This window comes from Elephas maximus, chromosome 6 (assembly GCF_024166365.1).
Source record: "Elephas maximus indicus isolate mEleMax1 chromosome 6, mEleMax1 primary haplotype, whole genome shotgun sequence".
In the NCBI taxonomy this organism is placed as follows: domain Eukaryota; kingdom Metazoa; phylum Chordata; class Mammalia; order Proboscidea; family Elephantidae; genus Elephas; species Elephas maximus.
In genome coordinates this window covers 30,159,451-30,186,873 of record NC_064824.1, presented here as the reverse complement: position 1 = coordinate 30,186,873, position 27,423 = coordinate 30,159,451, and the positions used below count along the sequence as shown (strand labels likewise).

Sequence of the window (27,423 nt, the reverse complement as noted above, 5' to 3'; positions counted from 1 at the left end):
TCTTTTACATTTCTGGCTAGATTTATTCCTAAGTATCTTATCTTCTTGGGGGCTGTCGTAAATGGTTTTGATTTGGTGATTTCCTCGTCAAAGTTCTCATTGTTGGTATAGAGGAATCCAACTGATTTTTGTATGTTTATCTTGTATCCTGATACTTTGCTGAAATCTTCTATTAGTTCCAATAGTTTTCTTGTGAATTCTTTGGTATTTTCAGGGTATAAGATCATATCATCTGCAAATAGGGGTACATTTACTTCTTCCTTAACGATTTGGACACCCTTTATTTCTTTTTCTTGCCTTATTGCTCTGGCTAGGACCTCCAGCGCAATGTTGAATGAGAGTGGTGATAAAGGTCATCCTTGTCTGGTTCCTGTTCTCAAGGGGAATGCTTTCAGACTCTCTCCATTTTGGATGATTTTGGCTGTTGGCTTTGTATAAGTGCCCTTTATTATGTTGAGGGATTTCCCTTCTATTCCTATTTTGCTGAGAGTTTTTATCATGAATGGGTGTTGGACTTTGTCAAATGCCTTTTCTGCATCAATTAGTAAGATCATGTTGTTCTTGTCTTTTGTTTTATTTATGTGATGGATTACATCGTTTTTCTAATGTTGAACCATCCGTGCATAGCTGGTATGAATCCCACTTGGTGGTGATGAATTATTTTTTTGATATGTTGTTGCATTCTATTGGCTAGAATTTTGCTGAGAATTTTTGCATCTTCCACTAACACTTTTTAAAATGATAAAATACAGTACAAACCCACGGCCGTTGAGTCAATTCCAACTCACCGTGGCCCTACAGGACAGAGTAGGACTGCCCCATAGGGTTTTCAAGGATAGGCTGGTGGATTTCAACTGTTGGCCTTTTGGTTAGCAGCCAAATACATAACCACTGCACCACTAGGGCCCCCCAAGATATAGTATATATGCTAAAAAATAATTTATGAAAACATGTGTATATAACTTAAAGAAAAATGATGAAATAAACACCTCTGTACCCACCACTGGAAACCCTGGTGGCATAGTGGTTAAGTGCTATGGCTACTAACCAAGGGGTTGACAGTTCAAATCCGCCAGGCGCTCCTTGGAAACTCTATGGGGCAGTTCTACTCTGACCTATAGGGTCGCTATGAGTCGGAATCGACTCGATGGCACTGGGTTTGGGTTTTTGGTTTTGTTTGTACCCACCATTTGAGCCAAAATGTAGAAGATGCCTCAAAAAACATCTTTGTGGCACAAGATGAGGTAACTTGGAGAAATAGTTAGCGATCAAATCATGCAGGGCCATCAAGGCATGCAAAGGCATTTGGAAATGGAGATACCCATTCGAAGCTGTTGCAGTAATTCTGGCAGGAGATCATGGTGGCCTGGTCTGCAGTGGCAGCAGAGAAGATAGAGAAAGTGGGTTGATGTCAGAAATCTGGAAGTTACCCTTGATTTCTGGCTCACCATCAGCCCCCATAGCTAATAATGACCAATCTATGTCAATTTTTGATTACCCACTCAGTCATTCTATTTCCACTGCCACTTCCCTTGTTCAGTCACCACCATCTCTCCATGAGGCTACTGCAGCAGTCCCTTACCTGTCTCCCCATTTGTGCTCTACCCAAAAGCAATCTATTTCAGCAACCACAATGATTTTCTAAAATGCTGATCTGATCACATTGTTTCCCTGTTTAAAACCTTTTAATGCCCTCTTCCCTCCCCACTTTCCCTAAAGATAGAGCCCTAACTCTTCATAGGGATTTGTGGGAACTTCTCTAGGTGAATTTCCTCCCATCCTGAGCTCCAGCCATACCTAACTCCTCCTAGAGCTTTAAATGTTACTTGCCCTCCTGAACCCAATAATTTGTTCGTACTCTATCCTTTGCGTGGGACAATTCTTTCCCCAGTTTTTGCCTAGTTAACTGGGCCTGGTCCCCCCTTAGGCATCAACTTGGACATCACTTTCCCCAAGGAACCTTCCCTGACCCTCCAAGACAGGTTAATAAGTTTCTTTCTTTTTTTTTTTTTAGAGGTGTGAGTGTGTGTGTGTATGCTTTAGGTGAAAGTTTACAGAGCAAATTAGTTTCTCATTAAAAAATTAGTACACGTATTGTTTTGTGAAATTGGTTGCCAACACAACAACGTGTCAACACTCTTCCCTTCTTGACCTTGGGTTTCGCATTTCCATTCCTCCAGCTTTCCTGTTCCCTCCTGCCTTCTTATCCTTACCCCTGGGCTAGTGTGCCCAGTTAGTCTCGTATACATGGCTGAACTATGTGTGTTATTGTTTGTTTTATAGGCCTGTCTAATTTTTTGGCTGAAGGGAGAACCTCAGGAATGACTTCAGTAGTGAGTTAAAGGGTGTCCAGGGGCCATACTCCTGGAGTTTCTTCAGTTTCTGTAAGACCAGTAAGCCTGGTCTTTTGTGTGTGTGTGTGATTTTGAATTTTGTTCTACATCTTTCTCTCGATCTCTCTGGGACCCCCTATTGTGATACCTGTTAGAGCAGCTGGTGGTGGTAGCCAGGCACCATCTAGTTGTGCTGGACTCTGTCTGGTGGAGGCTGTGATAGTTGTGGTCCATTAGTCCTTTGGACTAATCTTTCCCTTTTGTCTTTGGTTTTTTCCATTCTCCCTTGCTCTGGACAGGGTGCTCACAAGCTTTTAAGACCCCAGATGCTGCTCACCAAAGCAGGATGTAGAACATTTTCTTTATAAACTGTGCTATGCCAATTGAGCTAGATGTCCCTAAAAGTTTTCTTCTAAGTGTCCTTTGGCCTCCTGTGTTCAGTTCTAACATTGTGTTTATCACACTCTGTTGCAATTGCCTTTTTTATCTCTCTGTGCATCTCACTAGACTGTAAACTGCTTGAAGGCTGATCCCCTGTCTTGTTTATCGTTTGAATCCCAGCACCAAAGACAATTTCTGCTGCATTCCAAGCACCCAACCCATATATGTTGAATAAGTTATGCCTTTACTATTTTGGGAGTCCTTGTGTGGTACAAATGGTTAATGTGATTGGCTACTAACCAAAAGATTGGAGGTTTGAGTTCACCCAGAGGCTCCTTGGAAGAAAGGCCTGGTGAGTTACTTCTGAAAAAGCCTATGGGGCACAGTTCTGACACATGTAGAGTTACCATAGGTCAGAATCAGCTCAACAGCGACTGGTTAACTTCTTCGGAATTTCGAATACTTGCAGTATTCAGGAGCCTATATGCCTGGAATCTTTGGGTTTTTACACTTTATAATCTAAATCCTAATAGGACTTCAATGTCTTATGTGGGTTTAACATAAACGTTTCAGATATTAAAAAAATAGCTACTGAAAATTATCTATGTCTTGTTAAATTGTTTTTACCAAATTTAAAAAGGCAGATAGCAGTAACCGGCATCCAGACCAATTCTTCATTGTTATTCACATCTCATTCTCCTTTCCTATACCACAGATCAAAGCCACATCTAAGTTAGTTTTATACCCAGCTCTGAAGACACTCTTGGACCTCAAATAAGCTAAATAAAAATGTTATGGTGTTGCAGGTTGTTGGATTTCTTCTGGAAAAGGGAGCAGATATCACCCTTTGCAATTACAGCAATCAAACTGCAGTCCATGTAGCAAATTGCAATGTCCAAAGACAGCTTCTCTTGGCCACCCATGGAACTCAGGCTCCTCAAATGCAACTTCTACAAAACGCGTGGCAAGGTGATCTCGAACGACTTGAACACTTGCTGGTTAGTTAAATTGTTGTTTGCTTCTGCTTTTGGATGGGTGATAAGAAGTTCATAAATTTTATATGATGCCTTTAAAAGAATAAGTTCTTCGTAAGTGCAGCTTCAGAAAGTTTCAGACAGAGAATATGAGAAAGAAATAGGATCAAAAGGGACACTGGGGTGGAAAACAAGATAAAGAAGGCAGCAGCAGCCTATTTCCACTTTCCTTCATCTGAATGCTAGAAGAAGTCACGCGGCACCACTGGGAAATGATGTGATCCCAGGAAGTCCTCAGAGGACAGCTGTCAACTTGCTCAAAGGGGTTCCCTTGACGTTATTGCCATTTGTACAGTTGCTGTTTAGCTCCCTTTGGGCCAATTGCAGTTATTATCTTTATCCTGAAAATGGAATCAGAGAGCCTATGTGCCTTGCACAATATTTAGCTGTGACTAAAACAGTCAAGAGGAAATGTTTTTAAAGTGCTGTCTTCTTAGGGTATTGGTCTTCTTGTTTAGATTTTCTGCCTGTAGGTACTTTTTCCCAAAGCAATTTACAAAACCGTATGCATGAACAAGGGCATTAATTATTGGTGATCGGTAAATGCATACTCTTGGTATTTACCTGCAAAGATACTGTCAGACCACATGACCTTACAATGGGGAAAAAAAATCAATTGTTGCTAGGAAACAGTTTCTTCCATTCCCTTATGGTAAAGACACAAACAGATTTAAAAAAGTGAAAGATATTCTAATCACCCTATAGTTCAAGGTGGCGGGGACGGGGGTGGGAAACAAAGCAAAACCAGTTGCCATCAAGCTTATTCCGGCTCATTGCAACCCCATGAGTTGCAGAGTAGAACTGTGCTTCAATGGCTGCGATCTTTCAGAAGTAGATCACCAGGTCGTTCTTCCAAGGTGCCTCCAGGTGGATTCGAACCACTAATTTTTCAGTTAGTAGCCAAGGGCTTAACCATTTACACCACCCAGGGATTCCATGGGTAGATGCAACAAAATCTAAGGGACTCTTTAAATGCTTTTGTTGTACTAAATGATAGTCTAAAATTGTGAAACATCATGATCTGAGGCTTAGAATTTTTTTTTTAAACATTGCACATTTAATGGTATTTGTGACAGCTGTGATTGCATTGTAACCCAGTGTCTGCTTTCATAACCACGTTTTTTAAACCTAAGGATTACTAGCTGTGTTTTAAGAAACTCGTCCCATAACTGGATCCAGAGCTTAGTCAACAGATGCTGAATTGACGTGCTCTGGCAAGACTATTCTCAGCTTAAAACCTTCATGTTGGGTCCAACTAATAACAAACATTGATAGAAGAGGTGACTTCTTTCCAGGGACTGAAAAAAAAAAAATTAACTAATTAATTCCCACAGCTCCCCTCTGAGGTAATATTATTATCTTTGTTTTGTCCCTGGAGAAATTGAGGTGGAAACACTTTGACTATACTGAAATGACAGAAAGAGAAAAAGAAATGGAAATTAGTGAGTTACTTTGGTTTATAAGATAAATAGTTTGGATAATCTAGCCTTAAAGTGGCTTTTTTTGTTCTGAATTATCCAAATTAAATTTCACCTTCAATGAAACAAACGACTTGTAGGCATCTACCTCAGTTTGCCTGTATAAAGATAGTTAAGTGAGCTGCTTTATTATTGTGAACCATTCATTCATTCTACAAATACTTACTGAGCACCTATGATGTATCAGATACTCTACTAAATGCTTTTCATAGTTTACCTTTAACCATTAAAACAGGGGCCCCTGAGTGGTGCAAACAATTAAACACTCAACTACTAGCCAAAAGTTTGGTGGTTCAAACTCACCCAGAGGAACCTTAGATGACAGGCCTGGTGATCGGCTTCTGAAAGGTCACAGGCTTGAAAACCCTCTGAATCGGTTCTACTCTGCACACATGGGGTTGCCATGAATTGGAATTGACTTGACAGCAACTAACAACAACAACAACCATTAAAACAACCCAGCAAGGAAGACACTATTAATTCTCCTTTGCAGTTGAGGGCTCTGAACATCAGTGAACAGGGTTGCTGGATTCAGTTAAAAAAAAAAAAAAAAAAAGACACCAATTGAATTTGGATTTTAGATAAACAAATAATTTTTTTAGTGTTAGTATGTTCCAATGAGAATCACTCATCGTTTAACTGGGTGTCCCTTATTTTGCCCGGCAACCCTATCAGGGAGGTTAAACAACCAGGTTAAGGAGGCAAGATTCAGACTCAAGCCTGTGTTCTTCAACCTCATCAGCTTCCTCTCAGGATGGATAATCGAGAGTGAATATATTGAAGATACAATGAGAAATTGGTCGAGCAATGAAAATGCAAAGATTCGTATAAATAACAAAACAATAAAAACATAACAGAAATAAACTTTCATGTTTTTAAAGGCATCTGAGAAGTTCCTGGATATAAATTTCCCAAACCAACATGGCTTGACGGCTCTGATGCTGACTGTGAGAGATGTGGATCTGTTTGAGAGTCTTGACATGCTAACAGTCTACAGACCTGCGGAAGTTCTGTCCGAGCTCCTCAGACATCACGCGTGAGTATGCGTGGTCAGTCCACATGAGCTGTAGGGCAACTATGCCATTGTTATTTGGGGAAATAATCTGTAAACTTAGACATACAGATTGTTTTTGTTGTACATGTAAAATGCATATGCATGTTCACAAAGGGACTTCACAATTGCAAAGTGGTGTACAGATGTTACATATTAGTACATTACTATTTATTATTCTTATGATATCCACCTCTTTGTTTTACTTGTTCAAATAATTACTGCTTCAGTAGTTAATGGGAATGTCAAATAATTCTTAAGGGTGTATCTCTCTCCCCTCCAGGATGTTACTAATTTTTTCAGAAAGCATTGTGTCACTCTATCAAAGCCCATTTATAATAGGGATTTCCATTTATCTAAAAATTACCATATGTCAACATGCCATTTTAGAAGAAGGGAGGTAAACGACTTTAAAAAAAAAAAATACGGGGTTTATAAACAGCCTGTCTTGTTAGAATTGCATTTTCTTAAGCTGGTATCAGGATATTTTGCCATCAAACAAGAACACATGCCCTTTCTCACCATTTCATATGAATTTTGTTCTGGGGAAAAAAGGAGAAGGAAACATCAAGAACAAAAGTGTAGTCAAGACCACAAGATCTTGTAGAAAACAAAAACCAAACCAGTTGCCGTTGAGTCAATTCCAACTCATGGCAAACCCATGTGTTTTCAGAATAGAGCTGTGTGGCATAAGGTTTTCAATGGCTGAAGTTTTGCAAGCTGACCTACAGGACTTTCTTTGCAGGCACCTCTGGGTGAATTTGAACTGACAACCTTTTGGCTAATAGCTGAGCGCTTAACGCTTTGTACCACCCAGGGACTCCTGATCTTATAAAAGGCTCAGTTAATGAATATGAAATTCTGAAGGTAGTTTAGACTTTAGCGTTAAGAAACATCTGAGGATATTGTTGGAAATGAAGATTCCTGGATACTACCCTAGAGATGGTGTCCAGTAGGTCTGGAGTGGGATCCAGAATACAGGAGATCAAAGGACGCCACTGAGAAAAACACTAATCTGGGCAGATGAGCAAACTGAGGGCCCAGTGAGTTAAACAACTTGCTTAAGGCCACGCAATAGTCAGTCCTCAATTCCTAGTCTGGGCTGTTTCCTTTGGACCATGACATTTGGTAGAGAAAAGGCTGTAAGAGAATATTGTTGTGGATCACAACATATTACTGTTTGGTTTTAGGTTGGAGACCATGATCCTTGCTCCTTGTACCAGCGTGTGACAAGTGAATCAAGTTTTATCATTGTTTCACTCACCATAATCTGTGAATAGGATTTTCATCATTTACTTTAGATCTCTCTGAGCCAGTGACTAATCCTAGGGTTCAGTACAGTACAGAGAAGATAACAGGTTATTTGTGCTGTTGCAAAGAGCCCTAAAATCAGCCAGTTGGGCAGAAGTACCATAGGGCAAGGCAAAGGAGAAATGGAAAGTTCAGGTCAAGAGGAAAACTCTGGATTTTATGACAAGATCCCTCTACTCAGCCAAGAGCCTGTGAAATAAGCATATTAGTTTAAGTTTAAAGACGGAGTTTATGCTATTCTGCATGTTTGATGGTAAAGGGAGCTATCAAGAAAGCAAGCAGTTTAGCTAAATCATTAGAAAGAAAATAAGGGCCACATGAACCAGAGACTCCATCAGCCTGAGACCAGAAGAACTAGATGGTGCCTGGCTGCCACAAATGACTGCCCTGACAGGGAATACAACAGAGAATCCCTGAGGGAGCAGAGAAAACTCTGGTGCAGAGCTCAAATTCCTGTAAAAAGACCAGACTTAAGGGTCTGACTGAGACTGGAGAAACCCCCGAAGTCATGGCCCCTAGACACTCTATTAACCCAGAACTGTAGCCATTCCCAAAGCCCACTCTTCAGACAAAGATTAGACTAGACTATAAAACATAAAATAATCCTTGTGAAGAGTGTGCTTCTTAGTTCAAGCAGATGCATGAGACCACATGAGCAGCTCCTGTCCAGAGGCAGGATGAGAAGGCAGGAAGGGACAGGAGCTGGTTGGATGGACACGGGAAACTTGGGGTGGAAAGGGGGAGTGCATTGTCACATTATAGGGACTGCAACTAGTGTCACGTATCAATATGTGTATAATTTTTTATATAAGAAATTAACTTGAGCTATAAACTTTTACCTAAAGCACAATAAAAAAAGAAAGAAAATGAAACAATCAAAAAAGCTATTTTGGACAATAAGACAATAATTCCTCAAGACATTTTCATTTTTACTTGATTTAAACATCCTTAAAAAGTTATGAAAATTTTTGCCCAAAGTTGGAAAATTTCTGCAAATATTAGAATTTTTTTAGAATAGGGTGGGAATAAGATATAAAGCATAATATTATCATTTAAATCTTGAAAAATATCATCCTGTATCACACACATTTTGAAATCCTTGTTATTATATCCAAACTTCATAAAATTGCCTTTGCTTACGTGATGTCAATGTTTTCTTTCTCTTAAGATGCTGATTTTATTTTTCAACAGATTTAACTAAATAATCTTTGTTGATTATCTTCTTTATAGAGATCCTAAACTCTGTGACTTTAGTGGGAAATCAGCAATACATTATGTGTCACAAATAAAGAGTTTGAGGAAACAACATTTACTGGACATTCTAATGAATTCTATGCCAAAACCAGGCAAGTATTTCTACTGCATGTACACAATTCCTTGTCTATAAAATCCCTAGTAGAAAGATTTCTTTCTCTCTATAGAAGAATCCTGATCAAAAGAGGGAAAATGCAGAACAGGATTTCAAATTCTTATAGAATCCAGACTTTCTGGATCCATGGAGGCTGGACGAACCCCTAAAGCTATTGCTCTGAGATAATCTTTAAACTTTAACCAAAAATATCCCCTGAAATCTTCTTAAAACCAAACAATAGTTTAGCTTAACTAGTAAAGAATGTTTGCCTTGAGCATTGTGCTCTTTTAAGATTTATTTGTATGAGATCAAATTGACAACAGCAACTGGAAAGATTAGATAGAAACTTAGGGGGCAGTGAGTTTATGTTAATAGAGGAGGAACAACTCAGAAAGAAGGGTGAGAATGGTTGCATCACTGGAAGAAAGGAATCAGTGCCACTGAACTGTAAAAGTAGAAATTGTCGAACTGGTATACGTTGCACTGTGTATATTCTCAAAAACGACAACAATCAATTATAAACTATAAAATTAAAAAAGAAAGCTTTCTTTCTCTACATCTATTTGATGAATCCATTTTAAGAAATCAAACCAGCAAGTATTTATTGAGCAGTTGACTCTGTACAAGAGCCATGACTAGGTGCTCTAGGGATGCAAAGAAATCTAAGAAGCGGTCCAGACTTTCCCAAGTGTACAGTGTGGTTGGAGACACAACAGCTAATTCAGGAGAAAGGGGTTGCTGTAGACTTGGAAGGGGAAGAGGGACGTACAGTGGTTCTTGAAGGCTGGAATGATATAGAAGGAAGTGAAAAAGAAGAGGGCATTTGATATAAACGGGGAAAACAGTCTAACTTGAAGGCTTACTACTCCTTTCCACTGGGCTGCTAAACCCCAAACGAGAATGAAAGCATGAGTTTTATCAACGGGCCAGGCAAGTAAGTGACCAGGAAACAGTGGCATGCTGGTAAATGTTTAACAGCAGTCGCTTACAGAGGACTGGGAGTCACGCTTTGCAGCATCTGCTCATTCTATGGTGTAAATACCCCCACCAGAGCCAATTACAAGCTACCAACTTGATGTCTCTAAATGCAGCATTGGGAGGATGTACGCAGAGCACAGCGTGATACGGTGTTCCCGCCATGCAGGATGTAGAACTTAGCGGATAGCAAAGTGTTGTAAACAATTTAGAAGTGATGGGTTTTGAGTATATATTAGCTTTTTCTTTACTATAGTTTGCTTAATTGTAAGCTTACATACTTTATTTTTATTATTATGTGTGAATCTGCATGCACTGAACACTCACAAATTCAGCAATTCTACTCTCCGTATTGTACAACCATTATTACTATCCTTTTCTGAACTATTCCACCAATCTTAACATAAACTCAATGTCCCCTCAGCAAAAGTTCCCTCTTTCCCCTTTCCTCCCACTCCTAGTAACCACGATGTATTTATTTTCTATATATTTGGGTACCTCATATAAATTTTTAGGTATTTTTCATATAAGTGTGATCATGCAGTGTTTGCCTTTTTAACTTATTTCACTCAATGGAATGTTGTCAGTAATTTAGTTTTTAATAAAGAACCCTTGGTGGTGCAGTGGTTAAGTGCTCGGCTGCTAACTGAAAGGTCAGTGGTTCAAAGCCACCAGCCACTCCATGGGAGAAAGATGTGGCAATCTGCTTCCATAAAGATTCACAGCCTTGGAAACCCTATAGGGCAGATCTACCGTGTCCTGTAGGGTCACTATGAGTTGAAATCCACTTGACAGCAACGGGTTTTTCAGTTTTTATTAATAGCTGTGTTTAACAACTAGCTTGCAAAATTCGCCAAAATTTAACAATTGGTTCTCATGAACTGACTACCTCCAGAACTTCACTGATAGATCCACTTGCTGTGTTGGGTTCTGTGATCGTGGTATGAGTGTGGGGTGTGCTGGAGTCTCCCAGCTCCCACCCTAAATTGATCAGAGCTGAGAAGTGTCCTACCCTCCCCCTCTTCTCCTCCCCACAGCATGGTGAGGGCCTGCCCACAGGCGTTCACTGCGTGGACACCAGAAATGCAAGGAAAGCCCTGTGCCGGGAAACCAGGGGTCCAAGGCAGCAAGATGTGGTGCCTTAGCACAGTGACCCCACCATGGGTAGTGTAGGTGAGGGTCTCATTGATCCACCAATTAAGTTAGTCATTTCTCCCATGGGGAGGAGCGTGTACCAGACTAAGGGAGGGACAGAACATGTACTCTGCTATTTGGAGAATTTAGCACTATTCTCATGCTTCATGAAAATACTGGGTGGGGAGAATAAGGTCATACATGTGTCAGAAAGTAAGGGACCGCTGGGCTGCACATGAATATAAACTGGCAAGTGGAAAACAGAAGAAACTAAGAAAGTAATTCTTTCCATCTCTGTCTAGGGCCACCTGATCTTTGGCTTCTGCTTCACTTCTGTTCTCCTTTCTCACAGACCAGCTTCCTCTGCTTACGTAGCTTCCACATAGCCCCCCAAATGCCTGCCTTAGCCCTGGGGCCACATCCTGAGCTCTCAGTAGCAGTAACTCAGTTTTCCAATTCTATATTCCCAAAGAGGAGTCTGATTGATAGAGCCTGTGTTTTGGGGCTGAGACACAATCACAAGTCCCTAGCAAAGCTGTAAATTGGCTGCTTTGGGTAAGGTGACTCCAACTTCAATCCACTGTGACCAAAATGTGTCATGTGGTTTGCTGAGAGTCTAGTGACGAGGATTTTTCCTGGGAGAAGTATGGTTGTGTCAGGTAATGATTGACCAGTAACCAGTTGCCGCCAAGTCGATTCTGACTCATGGTGACCTTATGTGTGTCAGAGTAGAACTGTACTCCACAGGATTTTCAATGCCTGATAACCCCATCCTGCTGAAGTAAATTGCCAGGCTTTTCTTCTGAGGTGCCTCTGGATGGACTGGACCCTCCAACCTTTTAGTTAGTAGCTGAACATGTTAACTGTTTGCACTGCCCAGGGACTGACTAGCCTTTCTACCATGGGAAGATTTCATGGAAGAGATGAGACTCAATCTGATCCTTGAAAACAGTGTGAGATTTGATTGTGTGAAGCAGAGGCACCATGCGATAAGCATGGCTTATTCAGGGGAAAAGAGGAGACTGGAAAAGAAAGTTCATGTTAGAGAAAAGGAAAACATATGACCAGGTACCAAAGAAACTGGGTCCATTTAGGGGAGAGCCTTAAACGTCAGGCTGATGGACTTATTTTTTTTTTTTAATAAAACAGACTCATTAAGGAATATTAAGCAAGGGACTCAGGAAACAGACTTATGGTAGAGAGCTCTACTAAGAAACTATGCTGTTGTTGTTCGGTGCCTTTGAGTGGGTTCTGACTCATAGTGGTCCTGTGTACAACAGAACTAAACACTGCCCAGTCCTGCACCTATGCTTGAGCCCATGGTTGCAGCCACTCTGTCAATCCATCTAGTTGAGGGTCTTCCTCTCTTTCTCTGACCCTGTACTTTACCAAGAATGATGTCCTTCTCCAGGGACTGGTTCCTTCTGATAACATGAGGTACATGAGATGAAGTCTCCTATTCTCACTTTTAAGGAAGCATTCTGGCTGTACTTCTTCTAGGACAAATTTGTTTGTTCTTCTGGCAGGCCATAGTATATTCATTGTTCTTCACCAGCACCATAATTCAAATGCAGAAGTTCTTCTCAGGTCTTCTTTATTCATTGTACAGCTTTTGCATGCATGTGAGGCAATTGGAAATACCATGGCTTGGGTCAGGCACGCCTTAGTCATCAAAGCAACATCTTTACTTTTTAACATTTGAAAGAGGTCTTTTGTAGCAGATTTGCCCAGTGCAATGAGTCATTTGATTTCTTGACTGCTGCTTCCATGACTGTTGATTGAGGATCCAAGTAAAATGAAATCCTGGAGAATTTCAATATTTTCTCCACTTATCATGATGTTGCTTATTGGTCCAGTTGTGAAAATATTTGTTTTCTTTATGTTGAGGAGTAATCCATACTGAAGTCTGTCAGCTACCACTCTTCCGTCAGTTTGTTGTACTGTGGTGGTTTGCCTGTTGCTGTGATGCTAGAAGCTACGCTACTGGTATTTCAAATGCCAGCAGGGTCACTCATGGTGGACAGGTTTCAGCGGAGCTTCCAAGCCAAGACAGGCTGGGAAGAAGTTGCAGGCCATCTACCTCTGAAAAAATTGGCCAGTGAAAACCTTATGGATAGCAGTAGAACATAAGAAACTATAGAAGTGCCCATGTATGCGGTGATAAGATCCAGGAAAAGAATCCTTGGGTGGGGTGGTAGTGGGCCTGAGAGGTGTTGGGTATGGTGAGTCTGAGAGATGTTGTGGAAGAAAAAGTTTCAGAACTTAATGATGTAAAGTGGATAGAGGGGACAGAGAGACAAATTTGAGACTTGAGTCAAAGATTATTCAAAGTTTCAGGCCTAGGACAAGAGGAGATAGGAAGACAACCAATAAAATGGGGAATATTCTGATTTGGTGAGAATACTGGGCAGGAGGGACCTTATGAGTCAGAATCAACTCAACGGCAACAGGGTCAGGGTAATGAGTTTAAAAATACTGAATTTGATGGAACCTTGGATCTCTCAAGTAGCAATTTTCTGTAGGACTAGACTTGTGGGAGAGATGGGCTGATATGTTTGATTGGGAGTTATCTACAGAAAGAATATTGTGAGGACCTGTGAGTGGATGAGATTGTTAAAGGATTGATGATGGTGGGAAAAGTGTAGGGGATGGAGTCAAGGGATGCACCCACAGTTAGATAGTGGTGGGTACATAGGGAGTAGGGAGTGATAATGGTAGGAGGGGAATCAGGAAAGAGTTACCAGAAGGAAGGTGTGGAACAATATCACATTGGAAAAGAAAGTAGAAAACAGATGTGTTAAGGAAGTGAGACATTTCAGTGACAGGAAGGAGACAAAGGATAGATTGTAGAGGTTAAAGGAAAATATAGTGAAAAAATGGAAGTTCTGAGTTATATCGCCTGTTCAGTTTTGTTTCAGTTACAAGATAAACGGAAGAGCCATTGAAAGAGGAGAAAGTTTTCATTGAAGAGTCCATACTTATATGAAGTAGTCAGGATGACAAGAGGGTGATACACATGAGAGCAATGTCCCCCAGGAACTAAATGAGAGTCACTGTTTAGTGTTCAGAATTCTGTCCATTGCATTGACTTCCAAGTACGACACAGGAAAAACCAGTGTGCTTAGAGTAGCTGAGCACCTTTTTCTTTGGAAGCTATAGAGCAGATGCAACTTCCAGCTCATTATTGGAGGTTTCATGTAGGAAATTTGCCTGAAGCGAATCAGTTAATCCTAAACTTTTGAAGTGATCACAGTTGACCACTATTTTATTTCATGATATCTTTTATTCTGTTCACTAAGGAAAAAAAGTAATCTAAAATTTTTTTTTTAATTAGTGGGTGGTCTGTTGGACTCTGATTTCAGTTGTTAGCTGCATTGTGTTGAGATCAGTCCTACTCCCCTTGAAATGACTGTAGATGCTCCAGAGTAGCATGGAGGTTCAGAGAAGGAAGATCCAGTGGCAACCCATCCAGCACCGGCCTTCTCTACCCTGGACTGCATGGAAGCACTAGGGCTTAGTTGGAAGCGTTCTAGAGCTTTTTTCTCCAACCCTCTACCAGTGGAAGTCCATGATGAGGGTCGTCTTCCAGAAACATTAGGGACAGATGTCCTTTCTTTATGTATGGACCTTTGATGAGGAGGACTTCCCTAATCTGCATTAGCTGTTGACAGTTTTAATAATTAAAACATTATTGCTCACGTCCCAGCACCCAGGAGAAGGTGTTCCAAGAAGAAAGTAGACATTAAGTATGAGGTGATTGGACTGATGTCAAACCAAATCTGACTCTTGGTAACTTCTGTTTCTCATAGAGCCTACGATATGTTAGATACTCAGATGTCAATTTCATCCTAGCTCTCTTAAAAATGTTTCCTGTGCTCAAAATTCCAAGCTACTTGTTTATTTTTCTCCTTCAATAATAGCGGTTACCACCAAAGCCTGTTGTTGTTGTTGTTTTTCCTCAATCATTCTGTCTCCCTGTGAAAATCGTCACCAGAGCTGCCTCAGCATCCCAGACCACTATTTCAGGCAAGTTTTTGACAAAATGGAGCTGATTTTAAAACCTAGAGGCATTCTTCTAGATCTTCCTGTGAAATTGCTGGAGTTAAAGCTTATCAAAACACATTATGATGTTTCTTTTGGCAGAAAGACATGCTGAATCATTGCTTGACATTTGTCATGATACAAACTCTTCTCCAACTGATACGATAACAGTTACCAAAAATCAAAACATAACCTTGCAAAGCCTCAGCAGCAGTGAGGTAAGATACTTCCTTTAAAGAAAAAGAAAAAACCAAACTACTTAACAAAAGATCAATAACCTTCTCCATATACTTCATTTGTGTTGCTTGAATATTTTATAACAACTATATGTTATTATGGAACCCTGGTGGCGCAGTGGTTAAGAGCTATGGCTGCTAACCTAAAGATTGGCAGTTCGAATCCACCAGCGCTCCCTGGAAACCCTATGGGGCAGTTCTACTCTGTCCTGTAGGGTCACTATGAGTCAGAATTGACTCAAAGGCAACGAGTTTGGGTGTTTTCTTATTTTTTGGGGGGGGGGCTTACATATTATTATTATATTTTTTAAAAGCGTAATAAAAAAATCTAAAGCACAATTGGTAAGACAGCGTTCTAAGAGTTTAATCTCAGAGCAGGGATTAGCTAGGCAACTCTGAGTCTCATGCATGGTGTGTGTGTGTTTATATAATAACATGGAAGATTATGGAAGCTGAGTCCGTATTAAATAATAAAATGTAGTTTGTCTCTATGTATGTTGGTACTGAAAAGGGAAAGATCATTCATCTGACCGTGTCAAATCCGTTACAAGTTTCCACAGAGGTGATGCCTTCTCCTGGCTGCTTACTAGCCCTGCCTGTGAGCCCCCTACTGTACGGTGACAGTACAAATAATAAAAATCGTGACCCATAGAAACCTGTGGAATGATACCTAAGATGCACAGCAAACTGTTAACAGTGGTTGCCTACGGGGAAGAAACTGATGATTTATTTTGCTCTGTGTACTTGTTTGTACCTTTTGAATTTTATATAAGAAATAAACATAGCCCAAAGAGTTAAAAAAATTCTTTCTACTCTATATTTTATTGTTAACAAAAATATGGTCACAGAGTGGTTTATTTTTTTAAAAAGTTAATGAGGTATGGACTATATTATCTAAGAATGAAAGTAAAGTGGTTTTTAAGACAGTGGAATAAAGACCTTTTGCTTCTTTTTTTCTTCCAAAATTCATCCCAAAACAACAAAGAAAAAACTAATTTTTAAAACTTTTTATTTTGAAATATAGACTCAAGAACTTGCAAAAATAGTACAGAGAAGTCCCATGTACCTTTCATTCAGTTTCCCCCAATAGAGACTATTACCATAATTATAGTACTGTACATTATAGGGAGCCCTGGTGGCTCAGTGATTAAGAGCTACGGCTGCTAACCAAAAGATCAGCAGTTCGAATCCATCAGCTGCTCCTTGGAAATCCTATAGGGCAGTTCTACTGTGTCCTATAGGGCTGCTGTGAGTTGGAATTGACTCGACGGCAATGGATTTTTTTTTTTTGTTTTGGTTTTGGTTTTGGTACATAATAAAAACAGGGACATTGACACTTTATTTTGTTTGTGTGTTTGTCTCTCTCTCTCTCTCTCTCTGTGTAGTTCTATGACATTATAGTCCCCGAATCACCACAATCAAGATATGGAAACGGTCTGTCACCACAAAGGAATTCCCTCATGCTATCCTTTTATAGTCACACCCGGTGCCCTTCCCTAAACTCTGGTAACTACTGATCTGTTCTCTATCTCTATGATTTTGTCATTTCCAGAATGTCATCCAAGTGGAATTATACATGCCATCTTTTGAGATTAGCTTTTCCTGCTCAGCATACTGCTCTTTGTTGCATGTATCAGTAGTTTGTTCCTTTCTATTGCTGAGTAGTATTCCACCGTATGGATGTGTTTCACCATCTGTGTAGCCATTCACTTGTTGAAGGATGTTTCGGTTGTTTCAGTTGTTTCCAGTTTGTGGCTCTTACAAATAAAGCTGCTATGCACATTCATGCACAGATTTTTTGTGTGAACATAAATTTTCATTTCTCTCGGACACATGTCCAGAAGTCCAAATGTTGGGTCATATGGTAAGTTTATGCTTAACTTTCAAAGAAACTGCCAAACTCTTCCAGAGTGGCTGTACTATTTTACATCTCCACTAGCAACGGAAGAGAGATCCAATTTCTCCATACCCTCACCAGTATCTGGTACTACCAATGTGTTTCATTTTAACTATTCTAACTTGTATTTAGTGGCATCTCATTCTGGTCTTAATTTGCACTTGCCTAATGGCTGATGTTGAACATTTTTTCATTTGTTTATTTGCCATTCATACATCTTCTTTGGTAAATTATCTGTTCAAGTCTTTTGCCCATTTTCTAATTGTATTATTTATTTCTTACTGTTGTGTTTAGAGAATTCTTTATATATTCTACATATGTGATTTGCAAATATTTTCTTTCAGTCAGTGAGAAAATTTTGGCTGTTTTTTCATCATTTTAACAGATGTTTTGCTGAATGGATTGTTTTAATTTTGACGAAGACCAATTTATCTAGTTTTTCTTTTATGAATCATGTTTTTGGTGTTTGTCTACGAAAGCTTCACTCAACCCTAGATCACAATTTTATCCTATGTTCTCTTCTAAAAGATTTATAGTTTTACGATTTACATTTAGGTCTGTGATCCATCTTGAGTTAATTTTTTATAAAATGTCAAGTTTAGGTTCAGTTTTTGCCTTTTGATGTCCAGTTATTCCAGTATCATTTGTTGAAAAGACTATCCTTCCTCCACTGAATTACTTTCACACTTTTGTAAACAGTCAATTTGTCTTTCTTCTTCCGTCTAGCTGCTATCAATTCTAAGATGCGTATTTTGTGTTTTAACAGCTTTGAAATCAGATGGCTTACAAATGTCATAGTTGAATTATCAGTGCTTTATTTTTTAAAATAAAATAATGATGTATCATACAATCAGTGGGATGTGGTGGGATACCTCTCTAACAACACAACAAAATAAAATAAATTGTATTAAAAAATGCTAGCCCCAAAAGAATATTTGATTAAATGGACTATACTAAAATTAAGTACTTCTGTTCATCCAAAGACACCATTAAGATAATAAAAAAGCAACTCACAAAGTGAAAGAATATATTTATACTATATAATTTGACAAAGGACTTGTATCCAGAAAAAATCAAAAAAAAAAAAAAACACCCACAAATCAATGATAGATAGCCTACTGGAAAAGTAGGCAAAAGCCTTGATTAGGCACTTTTCAAAAGAGGATACCCAAATGGCCAATAAAATATATGAAAAATGCTCGGCTTATTAGTCATTAAACCGAATGTAAATTAGAACCACAGTCTAATAACACTGCAGAGCCACCAGAATGGCTAAAATTTAAATTGAAAAACTTCCAAAGATTGGCAAGGTATAGCACAATCATGTATTTATGAATTGTTATAATTTTGGAAAGCTGTTTGGCTGTATCTATTAAAGCTGAATATATAGAAAGACAAAGGACCAGTTGCCATCAAGTTGATTCTGCCACATGGTGACCCCATGTGTGTCACACAGTAGAGCTGTGTTTCATAGGGTTTTCAGTGTTCTACTTTTTTGGAAGTAGATTCCCAGGCCTTTCTTCCAAGGTACCTCTGGGTGGATTCAAACCACCAACCTTTTGGTTAGCAGTAAGTGTGGTAACAATTCCACTCCTAGGTATATGCCCAACAGAAATGCATACACATGTTTATGAAAAGACATGTAGTAGCAGAAATAGTCGTAATATCCCCAAATGGCCTATAAACGATAGAAAGGATAGACAAATAAATTGTAGTATGTCCACATAGTGGAAAAGTATACATAAATGAGAATGAAAATGAATGATCTACAACTACACACAATAATAGAGACAAATCTCACAAAGATAATGCTGAGCATAAGAAGCCAGAAACAACAGAGTAAATACTGTATGATTCACTTAAATGAAGTTCAGAAGGAAGCATAACAAACCTACAGTGTTAGAATGCAGGGTGCTGGCTGCACAAGCGTGTCTTTTGGGGGTACTGGTGATATATTATTTTACTTGATCTGAGTCTTGGTTACCTGAATGTGTTATGTTTATAAAAATTCACATATGATATGTAAACTTTTCTGAATGTATACTATACTTAAAAGCAATAGAAAAGCGGGACAGATACCTTCGAATATCTGAGAAAAACAATACTTTTCAACCTAGGATTCTATAACCAGACAAACTGTCTACCAACTATTAGAGCTTCAGACACACAAAAGCTCAAACATTTTATTTCTCATACATCTGTTTTAGGAAGCTGCTATGTGCTCTATTAAATTAAGGAAGTAAATGACGATAGAGGAAACAATAGGATCTATGATTCAGGGGATTTGGGATCTAACACATCAGAGGGAGGAAATCCCTGGTATAATGGAGAAGGCAAGTCCCAGGACTTCAGGCCTGTAGCAGGCATAGAGAACAAAGAACTCATTGGAGCAAGAAAATGGAGTTTTCCAGGGAGGAAATGGAAATGATATATTGTCTGATGTATTTACCGAAGTGGAGAGTTGTATTAGGAGGCCACTGGAGGTTGGGAAGACTTACGCATTAAAAAAAAAAAGAAGAAGAAGAAAATAAATAAAACAATTAGAAAAGAAACTGGAGTTTTATTCAGGAAAAAAATGTATATGAGAAGGAAAGCATCATTATATGACACTACCATTGACACAGGGCTGCAACAATGGGCTCAAACACAGCATTGGTTGTGAAGACGGCCCAGGACTGGGCAGTGTTTTGCTTTGTTTTATGTAGGGTCTGTATGAGTCCTGACAACAACCATCGTACTAAGTCCCCGGTTGGCTCAAGTGGTTTGTGATCGACTACCAACCAAAAGGTTGGTGGTTTGAACCCACTTAGTGGCACCACAGAAGAAAGACCTGGTGATCCGCTTCCTCAAGGACTGCAGCCAAGAAGATCCTATCGAGTTCAGTTCTACTCTGTAATTTACGGGGCCGCCAGAGTCAGAATTGATTTGATTTTTTTGGTTTACCATTGTACTAATACATACTGCAATACCCACATAATCATAATTTGAATTTTGAATATTATTTTAACAAACCCAAAAAAGAGACAGTGGGTGAATTTTCGGGGAGGATGGGAGAGAAAGGTAGAAGAAAATTAAATTGCCATCTACCAAAATAAGAAGTCAGTAGATAATGTCTAAGTTCAATGACTCAAGAGATAGCAGGATAAATATATTATCTCTCTTAGCATTATGGAGAAGAAAGTACTAAAATGTTGGAAGTGGTTGCTTTTAAGGGAAAAGGTGGGGAAGGAGACATAACTTTTTAATGTCTTTTCCCATTATTTGGTTTTAAGAAAATGTACGTGCTGGATTTTAATAAAAATTTAAATTAATTAAATATTTAAAATACAAAAATGGTTAAATCAGGACTCTTCTGGGTCATGGGGTGGGGTGAGGTACGATGGAAATCTTTTATATATTTTTATATATTTAAATATTTGTGCATTTATAACTTTTTTAAATAGGTCAGTCTGTGAAGGATAGAATAGTAGCAATTATTAATAGGCTTTTCCAAAGATGCTTACTATGGTAGTTCTCAACAGGAGGCAATTTTGCCCCCAGGGGGTTTTTGGCAACTGTGGATACATTTTTGGTTGTCACAATGAAGGAGGAGGTGCTACTGTCATCTAGTGGACAGAGGCCAAGAATGCTGCCAAGCAACCTGCAATGCATAGGACAGGCCCCATGACAAAGAATTAGCCAGCCCCAAATGGCAGTAGTGCTAAGGCTGAGAAACCCTGCTATCCAGTAGATTTGTCACAATATTGCAGATTGTGTTGTTTTTGGTTACTAATGTTACATAGTAATATAAACAAAATATCTAGGGGCCAATATTTAAAGTTACTGTCTGGTGTTAGAAATTGATAAAAAACAAACACATTTACTTTTCATTTTTATGATATATTTAAGCAATTTTACTTTTCAAAGGATTAAAAACCTCTTCATCTTAGAACATTTTTTTTCGTGTATTTATCGTGCTTTAGGGGAAAGTTTACAAATCAAGTCAGTCTCTCATACAAAAAGCCATATACCGCCCCCTACCCCCTGTGCACTCCCAGCTGCTCTCCCTGTAATAAGACAGCACATTTTTCCTCTCCACCCTGCAGCCCCCATAACTGGAAAACTGTTTTTGAACTTCTACTATATTTTTTTCTTATTCTGGTTGAAATAATCTTAGAACTTATTTTTGAGGGAAAAATTAATTTTTTTACTATTTCCTTTGTTTTTTCTTCTCTAGTGTTTAAACTGAAAAACCCAAGGCCATTCTCCACTTCTTTCGTTTGAATGAAAGCTCACTTTTCTTTATGGCTGTCTGCAATAGATTTTTATAGTTTACAAATACAAGCAGCTGTCTTGCTTATAGGGCTGCTCCTCAGAGGCTCTTTATGGATTCTCCCAAACTTTTTTTCATCTGAGGAACATTTTTCCAAATTTACTTACATATGATTTCTCTGCAGTTTTTCTCTTCTGCGTGTTTGGTACCTCACTGTTTGCAGGTTAGAACGCTATAATCCATTTCTTTGTCATCTCTTGCGTTACTGTCAGTCTGTGTTTGGGATTTGCTATTCTGGTGTTTTCTCTCCTTCATTCACTATGGCTGATGTTTGTTGCTCTTGAGTTGACTCATGGCGACCTCACATAAAACAGAATAAAATGTTGCCCGGTCCTGTACCATCTTCACAATTGTTGATATGCTTGAGTCCATTGTTGTTGCTATCACGTATTTTGAGTGCCTCCCAACCTAGGAGGCTAATCTGTCAGCATGATATCAGACAACACTCCATTGTGATCCATAGGGTCTTCACTAGGTAATTTTCAGAAATAAAACACCAGGCCTCTCTTCCTTGTCTGTCTTAGTGTGGAAGCTCTACTGAAATCTGTCCACCATGAAACCTGTGACCCTTCTGGTATTTGAAATACTGGCGGCATAGTTTCTAGCATCATAGCAGCAACACACAAGCCACCACAGTATATGACAAACTGACCAAACCCAAAACCAAACCCAGTGCCTTCAAGTCGATTCCGACCCATAGCGACCCCATAGGACAGAATAGAACTGTCCCACAGAGTTTCCAAGGAGCACCTGGTGGATTCGAACTGCGGACCCTTGGGTTAGCAGCCGTAGCATTTAATCACTACGCCACCAGGGCTTCCGACAAACTGACAGACAGATGCGATTACTGGGTTCCATTATTTCAATTCTCCTCTTTGTGGCACCGAAGCACATCATAAACCTTTCATATTTGGCGTTCTAAAAAGAAAATTCTGAGCTGTTTCTGTTATAGAATCTTCATTTCCATTATCACCTTCAAAGTAAGATATTACTTCCTATTCTTTTTATTTGTGATGTTATTGTTTTCCAGTGTATTCCATGGGAGAAATTTTTGTCAGGCACTTCACCTGTAGGTATCACACACTTTTTTTTTTTCTGTGTAAAACATGTAAGGTAGGTTTGAGTATCTTTTCTCTTCATTTTGCTCATTGTGTTTGATTCTTTTCTTTCTGGTTCTTGCTAGAATTCTTTGTTTCAAACTTTTCATGGTGACGATATGGCAGAGTGGTTAAGAGCTCTGGAGCCAAACCTTAGAACCTGGGTGTGAATTCTGGCTCTCCCGCTGGCTAGTTACGTGACCTTGAGTAAGTTACTTAAAATCTCTGGGTCTCTTGTATAAAAGGGGGGAGATAGTTCCTATCTTTAGAGTTGTCATGAGGATTACATGAGTTAATATATATAAGGTGCATAGGACAGTGCCTGACACTATGGATAAAAATGCTAGTCATCGTTATAGGTAGGCGTGCCCACACTCTGCTGTCTTCAAACTTTTCCTAAAGAATCAACTGATAAATAAATTGAGCAGTTGAGACTGACCACAGTCCATTAATCAAAGTAGAAGTTTAGCAGGGAAAGCAGTACAATTGTGAATTTAACACTTCTAAATGCAGACTACTGTTTTCTAACATTCAGCATAAAAATTCCATTGAATCACTGTAACTATACAAAATGGTAACGATATGGTTTGAAGTCTTATAGAGTGCTCTAGATTAAGGGTCTGAACAAAAACAGTACGTACTAAAAGGAAAAAATTCAAATGGTCCACAGGCATCTGAAACTATTTCCAATTTTTCTATTAATCAAAAAATGGCAATTCAAACCACAATAAGATGACCAGTTGCAGCTATTTATATGAATAAAAATGAAAAGTGATTGGAACTGCCAAAGGAGAAGAAGGAGTCAGCATAGCTGGACTAAACCAAAAGCAAAGAAATGTCCTGAATACAGCCAAATACTTCCAGGGACAGAGTAGCAGGGGCGGGGGGTCTGGGGATCGTGGTTTCAGGGGACATCTAGGTCAATTGGCATAACAAAGTTTTTAAAGAAAGTGTTCTGCATCCCACTTTGGTGAATGGAGCCTGGCGTCTTAAAAGCTTGCAAGCAGCCATCTAAGATGCATCAATTGGTCACAAACTTCCTAGAGCAAAGGAGAATGAAGAACACCAAAGACACAAGGAAAATATTAGCCCAAGAGAAAAAAGGGCCTCATAAACCACAGACTTTATATCAACCTGAGACCAGAAGAACTAGACGGTACTCAGCTGCTACCAGTGATCGCCCTGACAGGCGACACAACAGAGTCCCTGACGGAGCAGGAGAAAAGTGTGGTGCAGAACTCAAAATCACATAAAAGACTAGACAATAGTCTGACTGAGACTAGAGGAACCCCAGAAGACATGGTCCCCAGACTCTCTGTTAACCCAGGACTGAGACCATTTCTGAAGCCGACACTTCAGACAAAGATTAGACTGGACTAGAAAACATAAAATAATACCCATGAGAAGTGTGCTTCTTAGTTCAAGTAGATACACAAGACTAAATGGGCAGCTCCTTTCCAGCAGCATGATGGCAGAAAGGGATAGAATCTGGTCGAATGGGTACGGAAAACCCAGGTGGAAAGGGGGAGCATGCTGTCACATTGTGGGGATTGCAACTAGGGTCACGTAACAATATGGGTATAAATTCTTGTATGAGAAATTAACTTTAGCTGTGAACTTACATCTAACGCGCGCGCACACACACACACACACACAAAAGATCATCTGTTCGAATCCACCAGCCACTCCTTGGAAACCCTATAGGACAGTTCTACTCTGTCCTATAGGGTCCCTATGAGTCAGAATAGACTTGATGGCAATGGGTTCTGGGTTTTTTATTGTAAGAATCATGAAATCTATTAAATAAATAATGGCATGGCCCTCTGATAGATATTTGTTAAGGGAAAGGCGTTTTAAATGCTATTAAAATGATGTTTACTTAGTAAATTGCTTAACTCGCTGCTATGGAATTGATTCCTACTCATAGCACCCTATAGGACAGAGTAGAACTGCCCCACAGGGTTTCCAAGTAGCAGCTGGTGGATTCGAACTGCCAACATTTTGGTTAGCAGCTGAGCTCTAATTGCTTATGCAATTTATATTTATCAAACTGAAAAAGCCAGATAAATTTTTTTTAAAAACTTGGAGAAAAGGTAAAGGAAGTATGATTTGTATATTAGCCAAAAAAAAAAAAAAAAAAACCCGTTGCTATCAAGTCGATTCCAACTCATAGGGACCCTATAAAACAGAGTAGAACTGTCCCATCGGGTTTCCATTGGAAACCCTGGTGGCCTTAGTGGTTAAGTGCTACCGCTGCTAACCAAAAGGTTGGCAGTTGGAATCCACCAGGTGCTCCTTAGAAACCCTATGGGGCAGTTCTACTCTGCCCTATAGTGTCACTATAAGTTGGAATCGACTCGAAGACAACGGGTTTTTTTGTTTTTGTATAGGGTTTCCAAGGAATGACAGGCAGATTTGAACTGCCAACCTTTTGGTTATCAGCCGTAGCTCTTAACCACTGTACTTATTAACAATGTTTGCTTTTTAGTTGGTAGATTATGGGTAATTTTTTTTCTCCCGCTTTTTCAAATAATACTTTTCTCTATTTTTATATATTCTAGAAACAGTAAACCCTACTTGTAACTGGTTGGGAGGGAGAAGGAATTTGCTAGACAGAGGTGTTGTTGGGTGCTATCGAGTCAGTTCTGGCTCATAGTGACCTGCGTACAACAGAACAAAACACTGCCTGGTCCTGCACCACCATCACGGTTGATGTTATGCTTGAGCCCATTGTTGCAGCCACTGTGTCAATCCATCTCGCTGGTGGTGGAACTTTTGAAATGCAGAGAAGAGTAAGCAGTGAAATTAACAGTCTAGGAGAAGGGTGAACCAGTCCAGTTCTCCCATCTGCCACTGCTCGCCAGGGTGGCCTAAGTTAGGCACCTAACCTTTGCCAGAAGGTAGACAGTGCTTTAAAAGTATGAAGTGCTACATAAAAGTGATGTATGACAACTAAGTTTTATGATTGAGTACCTAACATATCTTTACGGCAGTATTTTATTATTTTCTGTGACAACTTAAGTGAACAGAGCAAATGAAGAAAAGATTTTTGAGCTCTTTGGGGAATTAGTGAATGAAACATCAGAGCCTTTGTGACTAAGACTGGCCGTTTGTCTGAACTGTCAGATGACAGGCACCTGCATTTAAGGCAAAGACTGCAAAATTCCTCTCAAATACACGGTTCACCCAGACCATAGAAGTCAGAGAGCTAATTGCATTATCTGGATTGTGATGGTGTTGCTTTAACTACCTGAATCTACCACGGTTTCAGAAATTTTACAAAGTGCAGAATCAGTAGTAACAGCTCCTAATGAAGGAACCGAAGAACAACAACAGATTCTCATAAGAAAACATTCTCTCTTTGGAGAGCTCAAAGTACTTTTTATAAACCAGGTTGGATTTCCACCTTGTGTTTTAGCATAATGATTATTTTCTAGAGCGGAAAGAGGAGTTTTGAGAGGCTAAGCACCACAATTCAGTCAGAAAGCCGTCATAGTGAAAACTTTAATCAGCTTTGCTAACTCCTTTTAGTCTAGGGTTATATCTGTAGCTTCCACAAGGCGCAGGGATTTTCATCGTCATCATTTATAAATGGTGTCCCTGGAAGGCAATATGGAAAATATCATGTCCCTTTGGGGTTGCTCACCGTGACTGTGGCAAAAGGATTGTTTCCAGTTACCTACCCTGATGGAATTTGTGCAAGATTAGTAGCCTGGATGCTGACATGATAAACTATAAAATATTGAATTTTTACATGTCTAAGTGATTTTAGCTTTGATCTTTGTTTTTGATTATGCAATTAATCACATCCACGTTTGTCTGAGCCTGGTGCTCTAGGGGCAGATATTTTCCCATTATTTTAGTCCTAAATACTTTATCCAATTTAAAAGGAATTCACACTGTGAAACTTTAGCCTAGAAAAATCACCATTCACTTTGCCAACAGAGTAGCGCATTGAATAATTGAGTTTCTGTCTTATGATATTTTAGGAGTTTGACCAAGATGACGACTGTAGTCATTCCATATTGGTTCGTGAAGGAGATTCAAGTGGTGATACACAAGGCTGGCCACCCAGGACAGAAGGTACTGGACTTCTATTGTTGATATGTTAACAAAAAAAACATTGATTTTGGGGGATCCCCCCAACTCCAACTTCAAAAGTGCTCAGTATAGAACCTTGAAAACAGAGAAGAACACAAAGAAAAATAAAAACCACTCACAGTCCTACTCCTTGGCCGATATCAGTGAGTCAGTGAGTCTTGGCAACTTTTTCTGTCCTTGCTCCTTCCCAAACGGGCACCCCTCTTCTGGCTTTTTATTCCACCTCACTCCAGCTCAGCCAGCCATTCTTTGTCCCTTTCCCTCTTGTATGACAAACCCCCCACCCGCCCCCATCTTTCGTCTCAGAATCAGCTCCAGGCATCTCTTCCCTTCCACGGCCAAAGATTTCTCCATCAGCTATTGTCTCTCACCTCCTCCCTTGAAGGGGACCTGAGGTTTAGGGGTAGTGAACTAGAATCTCAAGTCTCAGTCTTTTATTTTAAGGGCCATAAGTCCAGAATTTTCTGGAACAACACTCATTTAAAATTTGTTATCCTGTAATACCCATAAATGCCCTTGTTTTTAACAGATCACAAGATATTTACAGTTCTGCTTCAGAAAATAGTCATCACAGCTATCACATTTGTCTATCACCTGTTTGCTTGTAAACTTTTAAAATTAAATGTCTATTGGAAGTGCTCCAATTTTTCTCTGGCAGTCTTCTGACTTCCATTTCTAACACTCCAGGAAG

The 27,423-nt window shown here is 39.4% G+C and overlaps 1 protein-coding gene across 6 annotated transcripts in view; it reads left to right on the top strand.

Moving 5' to 3' along the window:
* MAP3K19 (mitogen-activated protein kinase kinase kinase 19) overlaps positions 1 to 27,423 on the top strand; it is a 67,016-nt gene that overhangs the window by 11,532 nt on the left and 28,061 nt on the right. For all 6 annotated transcript variants that reach the window (XM_049889220.1, XM_049889224.1, XM_049889221.1 and 3 more), the window contains 5 exons: positions 3,521 to 3,712; positions 6,108 to 6,262; positions 8,819 to 8,934; positions 15,192 to 15,307; positions 26,621 to 26,714. In XM_049889220.1, the coding sequence (XP_049745177.1) occupies positions 3,521 to 3,712; positions 6,108 to 6,262; positions 8,819 to 8,934; positions 15,192 to 15,307; positions 26,621 to 26,714 (673 nt within the window). The remainder of the gene's footprint in view (positions 1 to 3,520; positions 3,713 to 6,107; positions 6,263 to 8,818; positions 8,935 to 15,191; positions 15,308 to 26,620; positions 26,715 to 27,423) is intronic.